At 36.8% G+C, this 8,272-nt stretch overlaps 2 protein-coding genes across 3 annotated transcripts in view; one reads left to right on the forward strand and one right to left on the reverse strand.

The window, feature by feature from the left end:
• Positions 1-8,272, forward strand: part of LOC142339521 (uncharacterized) — a 462,116-nt gene that overhangs the window by 140,869 nt on the left and 312,975 nt on the right. The gene's annotated exons all lie outside the window — the stretch shown is intronic.
• Positions 1-8,272, reverse strand: part of LOC142340149 (uncharacterized) — a 41,833-nt gene that overhangs the window by 1,658 nt on the left and 31,903 nt on the right. For both annotated transcript variants that reach the window (XM_075390626.1, XM_075390627.1), the window contains exons 7-9: positions 7,221-7,417; positions 6,300-6,711; positions 5,447-5,704 (exon numbers count right to left, since the gene is read on the reverse strand). In XM_075390626.1, the coding sequence (XP_075246741.1) occupies positions 5,447-5,704; positions 6,300-6,711; positions 7,221-7,417 (867 nt within the window). The remainder of the gene's footprint in view (positions 1-5,446; positions 5,705-6,299; positions 6,712-7,220; positions 7,418-8,272) is intronic.

Genomic DNA, 8,272 nt, shown 5'->3' on the forward strand with positions numbered 1-8,272 from the left:
CTGTATTTTAGATCACATTTTTCACCCCTAATCCATCTGATATCGCAAATTTTCATCCCAAAACCGTACCATAAGTTCCTAAATTTGGGTGTAAATAAAAAAAATCTATTTATTCATGATTTTTAACTGTGCTAATTATTTGAAGAATCAAAAAAGAATTAGAAATGAGAGAGGACGGACTCAATGAGGTTATGTAGTATTAAGAGAGCCGTTACAAATGAGCGGATAATTAATCCCGCATTAGAGCGAACGTATTTAGGCGCTAATTAACCATTCTTTCGCCGCGCGCTAAACAAACTAACGCCTATTAAGACTACCAGTACACAAGTATTTAAACAACTCAGTTCGACTTATTTAAATAACACAACTTTAGGCCTGGATCTCCTCGCTTATATCCAGGATAGAAAATGTACATTGTTGAACGTAGGCGGCCTGTAAAACCACAGTTTCTTTTGATTTAAATTACTTCTGCTTTTGACAGTTGCAATGCAGATCTTTTCCCCCAATTTCAATAAAGATGAAGCAGATTGCTTCAGGGGAAAAGACAATAGAGTCTCATAAAAAGCCCCCAAGAAAACCATAATTGTTGCGGTTTTAGAAGAGGGGAAAAGCAGAAAACAGGCGCCTACGAAATCAATAATTGATGCTCTCAGCTTTTTAGATTTTTATTATTTTTTGGAGTTTCAATAATTTTTCCGTGAGATAAAAAAGAGTTAATTCTCTTGCCTTCTCGGCCAATAGGAAAATTAAGAAGCACCTCACTATGAACGTGAGTTTGTGATTCGCTCCCTATAGGCCCAAACGGAGCTGAGAGGAATTAATTGTTTCTCTCAGCGAAGTGGGACGGAATAAAATTAGAGAGACAAATAACAGAGCCAGCGACGAGCAGCAGACAACTGCTTCATTTTTCTTGCAAAATAAATTCCTAAATTTAAACAGAAATTTTAGTAAAGATTTCCAACTTAGCAAATTTTCCAACAGAACATACTTGTGAGAAATCAACTGGAAGAAGTTTTCAACGACACAATCATTTAACAACAACACAATCGAGTAACAGCTCAACCCGGTTTAATACTACTCAGTGTAAGCTTGTTCATTTAAACTATCTATTTAATTAATTGAACTTTTCAGCCCCCCAACTACTTTAAATTGAGACTTATAGCACAGACAGGTCTTAGGCATATATCTTTGCCTTCGATTTGTTATATCTTTTGTCAAGTTTGACTGGCATACATAAAGAGATCCCGTATTGTGTGATCTGTAGCAGCCCAGCCAAATTTGATAGTTAAAAGTCAGGAATGATGCTAATTAGGGTAGGGTAAAGCTACGTAATATCTACTGTAAAAAACCTTTTTTCCGAATCAACTGAATATCAGACATATGTTTCATATTTGAGATTTCAGACATCTAAAAAACTTGGATCTTAAAAAAGAAAACAAATTAGAAAAAATGCACATTTTTCTGCTTATTTACTGGGGAATCTGAAAAATTAAAAAAATTCGTCTGCAATTGATTTAGTTTTTTTAAGATGGTTCCATTGACGTCATATTTATATTTCTCCATAATCTATCTAAAAGCGTTGAAATAATAAATGAAACTTGCAAATCACCACAAAGCAATAATTATGTATAAATATAGACACTTTTGGGCAACAAGGTAGTTCCCTTTCAATAAACGCTTTATTTTTAATAATAGATTTTTTTGTAAATCAAATGTTTTAAATGCCTTTAATGTTGTGATGTGATGTAGTATGATGAGAATATGCCTGTAGTGTGTTGTGCTATGATTTGAATATGACCGTAGTGTGCTGTAGTATGGTCTAAAAATTCCTGGCAAGTGATAAAAAATCAGGGCTGAAACAATTCAAAAACAGAATGTTTTTAAGGCTAACAATAGTACTAAAATAATGTTAATTAGGCTGACAATTTCATGATCATAGTAATGGACAAGCCAAAATTTTGATAAAATTAGAAGTACAATTCTACTTGGATAAAAAGACTGATCAGTGTATTTTTTGACACAAACAGAATATTTACAAGTGTAAAATATCTAAATACAATATTTGGATTCACACTGGATCAGTAATGATATAATCCGGGTGCTAAGCCCGGGGGCATAACCACAGAGCTATTTTTGTGTACTTCAATTGCATGAAGTCCGTAAGTAAAAGATTCAAAAGTTATATTACAGATTTCGCAAAATCCTGATTAGGGCTTATTTTTTGTCTGAATTCATTTTTGGAAACCGGAAACTGTGGCGACCCTCACCTGTTTTGGAGTACATTCACTCACTTTTATAGCTAGTTTCTAATTTTAATGCCTAATACACTTTAAAGTGGACCATTCATATTTTACATTAATCCTTTTAATTTGTGTGAAAGCTACTTTATTTTCAGATGAATTGGTTTTTGGCACAAGTAGAGGCTAGTGATGATATTTTGCGTCAGAATTTTTTCAAAGCAAACAAGCAGATCTTCAACAAATTCTGAAGAAAACAACTGTTCAACAAAAAACGTTGATATAGAAACTTTGATATAGAATCATTGTTCTGTTAATAATGGTCTGCATGAATTTAAGCTTCTAATCACTTCATCACTATACCCGAGATGGCTTTCCATGATAACTTTTATTTTGCAATTTTCCCTCACATCACATTAGATTTTCCATTGTTCTTCATATTATGGGAAGGCAAAGAGGTACGAAAGAGTTCCCCAGAGATTTCACTTTCTTTATAAAGGATGCTATGAAGTGAACGTATGTGACAACCATTTGATACACTTTCTCACTTCTGAATAGAGAATAGGCACTCTTTATACTACTATTTTTGACCAGTTCATTTGAGTACTTTGGAGTGAAATGGGCCAAAACAGCCAAATTCCTCCTCCCTATTCGGTCACCATTAATGAACTCAAGGTCTATAAACTTTAACGTGCTCTATTCCCTAAACAGACACAGCTTTCCTCTCTTTTACTGCTTTGCTTCGTCTTAGACTCTTGCTGCTAAAATACCTCCCATTAAGACCAGATTTAAAGTCCTTAGAAAAAAGGCAACCCGGAAATGCATTTTGGTTAGAAAAAAATTTATCAGTGGTACGGTGAGAACTTCACATACTGCAAAATAATCTTCGATTATTCGGTACATAAAATTTTTTAAAGCTACGATAAACCTAATTAAACATAGTAGGGATTCTTTATATGACAAATAAGCCCAGAAACAATAAAATAAGCATCAGAGTCAACAGAGCAAAAAAACTGAATTTTGTCAAGAAAGATGTAATTGAACGTACTGGCTTTGTGATAATAATATAATGATTTAAAAACATAATAATAAAATTTTAAAAACATCCCAAAAAATAAAGCGTTTCTGTGCAACTTTCTGAATTAGAACGTTACCGAGATTCAATCTTTGATCTCAAAATGTTTGATGTGAAATGGGCCTGAACAGCCAAATTCCTCCTCCCTCAAATTCCTTCCTTAGTTTATGAAATGGACAATGAGTGTATTTTTTGAGCTGAAGGCTCTTATATTAGATCCCCATCACATTCTCCATCTGAAAAAGCTACCAACTGTAACTTTTTCAGCAAATATTCCCAAGAGGCAACAGCAGGCAGAAATTAGCTTTCGTAAAAGAGTGTTTCTACTCAACTGACAAAGATTATTTTTAACTATTTCTGTCCACGAGCTCAACTTAAAAGATGTTCGAAATTTTCATAGCCCCAGCGTTCCCACAAGTGCTAGTTCTTAAGGGTAATATATATTGGATTAGGGGCTAGCTTAAAAAAAAGAACAATTGATAATAAAAAGCACGGAGTGGCAAACGTAAGGGAACAAAACTTTGGCAGGTTCTAAATGACGAAAAACATATTTTGTTCTCATTCTAAAACATTATGATAGATTTTGACTTAACAAAAAATTAACATTCAAAAAACTGGACATCGATAATTTAGTACACTGTTCTCCGTTCTGTTCTCGGTTATCCAGAACCATTCAACTGGCTGCAGTTGCTGTCATTTTTGTGGTCAATGAGAGCCGATAAAAACGGTTTGCATATTCTCCCAAAATAGGGCTGCAAAGTATAACTTGTTTGTAGAATTTAGTTCTAGCTGCCTTCACCTATTGAAGACGAAAATGGCTTCAAGCACAGAACATTTTAAACCGTTACTCACGCAACTTTTTTGTCCATCACTAACTTTTTTTTACAAAATTTTTCAGATTGCGATTTTCGCAACTAAAAATGATCAAATAACGTCATGTTGCAGCACAGTTTGAGCAAAATTGTGCATGTTAACCGTGAAAAACTGCTCCGTCAACTAGTTTTAACAGATGGAGTTGGTTGGTTCCATAGACATGCCTATGTTTAATGGGGTTTACTGGCCTTTCCAGTAGGATATTGACAAATTTTATTCGCCCAAACAGAGGACAATTTGCTTGATCCATTGAAGGGATATTGACAACTTCTACGCAAACTATTTCTCACCCAATGAGCAGTGAGTAAAAGCTGGAAACTGACAAATAAAACAACAGACAGAAATCAAAAACAGAAGATAGATATAGCCATCGTAAGCTGATAATTCGGAATGAAGTCAATCGTATGTAAGGTCAAAACACAGCATCAATGGGCTATTTCAGAAGTCATAAAACTCATTAAAAATCTAAGTCTTCTGTGGAATTGTTGATTGTTTTTTTCATTGGAGCGACCAAAATTCTGATAATCAAGCTGATCTTTTCAAAAAAAATTGTGAATCTTGTGGCCTTTCCTCTGAGTTTCAGATGTCAGTTCATAGGTTTTCTCTTGGCTGATCCCTTCATTTTTGTATAATCCGTTCGCAGCCACAAAAATGCTTTTGCCAGGCCATTAAATTCCGTTCATCGCAACAAGCTCTACTTTATCGTGCACTTCAACCAAACTTACAGGTTTTGCCACCTTATGTTTTTAAAATCATTGTGAAAAGAACACCTAATCAGAGAATTAACTTGAGAATTGCGCTGTCTGACTTACAAAAAATGAAACCCATGCTTATAAAACAATAATTTTCTCAATTTAAGCTGTTTTTACCCCAGTTGAGAGGTCGACTTATGAAAAGACCGTGGACGACCGATAATGGATATGATTAGACTTTAGGTCGACCTTAATGGTCATGGTTGACTTTGTGGCGACCGATATTGGTAATGGTCGAGTTTAGGCTGACCGATATTGGTCATGGTCGAGTTTAGGCTGACCGATATTGGTCATGGTCCACTTTAAGTCGAGGATATTGGTCATGGTCGACTTTAAGTCGAGGATATTGGTCAAGATTGATTTTAGATCGACCGATATTGGTCATGGTCGACTTTGGATTGGCCTATAATGGCCAAGTTCAAAAAAATTTAACGCTGTCTATCAATGTTGTTAGTAGTTGTTAATTTTTCAATTCGTTGTTGACTTTCAGCTTTTAGAATGATGATAACCTTTGGGATTTGGGATATGCGGATGAGTCTGATGAGTATGAACATGATTCCCTCCATGAAGAAGTGTGGCATGTTGAAGAGGATGAAGAAGACAGTGACTATGAACAGAGTCCTGCTAACCAGTCTCTGGTGGTATGCCGGGGAGTGCTTGTGCTGTCTACTCCTTCTCCCCCCTCTGCCACCAGCCCCTCCGCCACTTCCACTCACTCCACTTGTCCCCTCTCGACCATGAACTCCTCGCGCTTTGTTACGAAAGGCCTACATAGCAAAAACAGGAGTCTGCTGTTAAAAAGTTAAATATGCAGTGCCATTTTTCATAATTACATTTGCTGATAGGATTACAACATTTGGCGACAATGAGAGGGGACAAAAAGACGTCATAAAATTTGATCAAGAGATTATTTTTGTATCACCCAATCAGACGGGAAGATCAAAAGCGCTACGGTGTGATCTTTCTATTATAACGATGAGAGCCAGAAATCCTTTTTTACCAAAATTCCTCCTGGCCGAAAAAAAGCGTTGGGAAAAATAGATAAACTTTAGGAAAAGCAGGTGATCCCATACTTAACGGCCAGTGTGAAAACAAGTCTAAAAGTCTGGAACAAAAACATTTAGTAAAATCTGACGTCATTTTCTTCAAAATGCACAAACGTAGCCAATTAATGACGAACGATAGATTTGAACTTGGTTTTAGCATAGCCTGCTTCATCCGGCGGGCTTATATAAGCAACTTATGAAATTCAAACAAAAAAATTGGCGAATTGCAATTAATTGAAGGCAAAATAGCGATTCTCCAATTTTTAAGTAATTAGCAGAGTTAGGTTAGGCACTCTTTTATTACTGGTGGCCTTACCTCTCGGCTCTGAGGTCGCATGGCTTCGAATGTCTCGCTGTCGTACATGGATGTCATGGATATCTTGGGAGTGTTGATGACCAGCTGGCGACTGGAGAGACTGTTACTGTGATTGTTATTGTTGTTCTGACGAAGCAAGAGGGAGTTACTGGATGACAGTACCTTCTGTTGGTTAGAAGAACCAGTCGAACACACGAGTTGCTGATGTTGTTTAGAAGAGGTAGCGGTAGTTGACAGTAGTGAACTTTGGGTGCCTATGTGCAGACCACTGCCAGTGCAGCTTGCAATTTCGGCAGAATTGTCCAGATGAGTATTGGTGGTTGTGTTGCTGTCACAATTAGTACTGTTCTCGCCATTGGGCTGCTTGCTCCTCATTGCTAGATTGTATGCGGGACATAGTCCAGGGTAAAATCTAAAATGGTACCCATCAAATCACACTAACCCAGACAATAATCAACAACGACGAGACGGTAACTTGTTCATAATCAGCCGCAAGACTTTGACTTGTGTCCTTGACCGTGTAATTAGACCTCGTCGCATAACTCCCCCCCCCCCCCACCCCAGGTGTTGATATATCGTCTAATCTTGGATGCGCACCTTGGTATAAGGCTGAATCCTAATTAAATTATCCCAACCTAGAGTTAGATCTTGAACAAATCAAAATTATTTTGTGCCAACCATGATTAGAGAAAATTGTCAAGGTTAAGGGCATTTGACCAAGAACTAACAATTACCTTCCCCCTTCTCGTGCGTTCAACTTCGACCTGGACGCATACGAGTCTAGAAATTCAGGCTGGAAAATAGAAAGCCAAATTAACCCAAAAAATTGACCCAAATTAAGCTCCATTTTTTCTATAAAACGCCCAAAGAGATGATTATCTCAAATCTGATGGATAGAGTATTGATTTCTTGGACACTTACGATATATCTTCTGATATTTGAACTGTGAGCTTTCCCTTTTGTTTCAGAGAAGACGTCTCTTCCTCGCCCTGCACGTGGACGGTGAGCTGATCCAATTGATTAGAGGCAGATGACAACACTGGAACGGATCCGGATGGTGGAGACTTTGGGAAAACCAGCATGGGCAGTCCTGTGTTGAAGTAGCCTGCAGAGGCCACCTAGAATAGTCCGAACATAACACATAGGATCAATTTTCTCAAATAAAATCTGAACTGTCTCAGATTGTTTATGCACTTAAACGGTTTCTAATTTGATGTCATGTTTTGTTTACTTACTCATGAATCATGCTCAGATGTCTAGACCCCCCCCCCCCCCTCATGCAGATTAAGATCCCCATGATTGCCTTTTAAACACCTTCATTGTAGGCATAAATTGTAATTGAAATTCTGAACACTTATTAGGCGGTGCTAGGACAATAGATCGAAAGACAACAGATCGAAAGCGAAAATTAGGACAACAGATCGAAAATTAAATTATTCAAGTTGCGTATTGGCCAATCAGATTTGAGTGCTCATTTATTATACAGCATATAACATGCTCTGTTGTGATATTTTGTTCGGTTGTTATAGATTCATATCAAGTCCCACGGGCCGCTAAGGCATGGCCATAATGTGGTAATTATATTACAGCTCGCAAATAACGCTTAAGTTCAACCAATAAGAATAGAGATCAATTTTCGATCTATTGTCCCAATTTTTCTGTTTTCGATCTGTTGTCTTTTCGATCTTTTGTCCGGTCACCTTATCAGGCAACACAAACCATTACCAGTCTGAAAACAGATATTAGTTTGTTCACACTTGGCAAGGAAAACAGTTTTGTTCACGTGCAAAAAGAAACAGTTTCCAATTTGAACTTTTAAACAGTTTTTTTGACCGCAACACTGATTACGTTAGAGCACTAAATAAGCCAAATCATTTAAGAAATCATTATCATAATGCTTTGTCCGTATGACCAAAAACTCTGTTCAAATTTTAGAATTGTTTCCCAGGTCTAGGTACAGACTTATAAAAAAG

The sequence above is a fragment of the Convolutriloba macropyga genome, chromosome 5 (assembly GCF_964194025.1).
Source record: "Convolutriloba macropyga chromosome 5, txConMacr16.3, whole genome shotgun sequence".
Taxonomy (NCBI): domain Eukaryota; kingdom Metazoa; phylum Xenacoelomorpha; order Acoela; family Convolutidae; genus Convolutriloba; species Convolutriloba macropyga.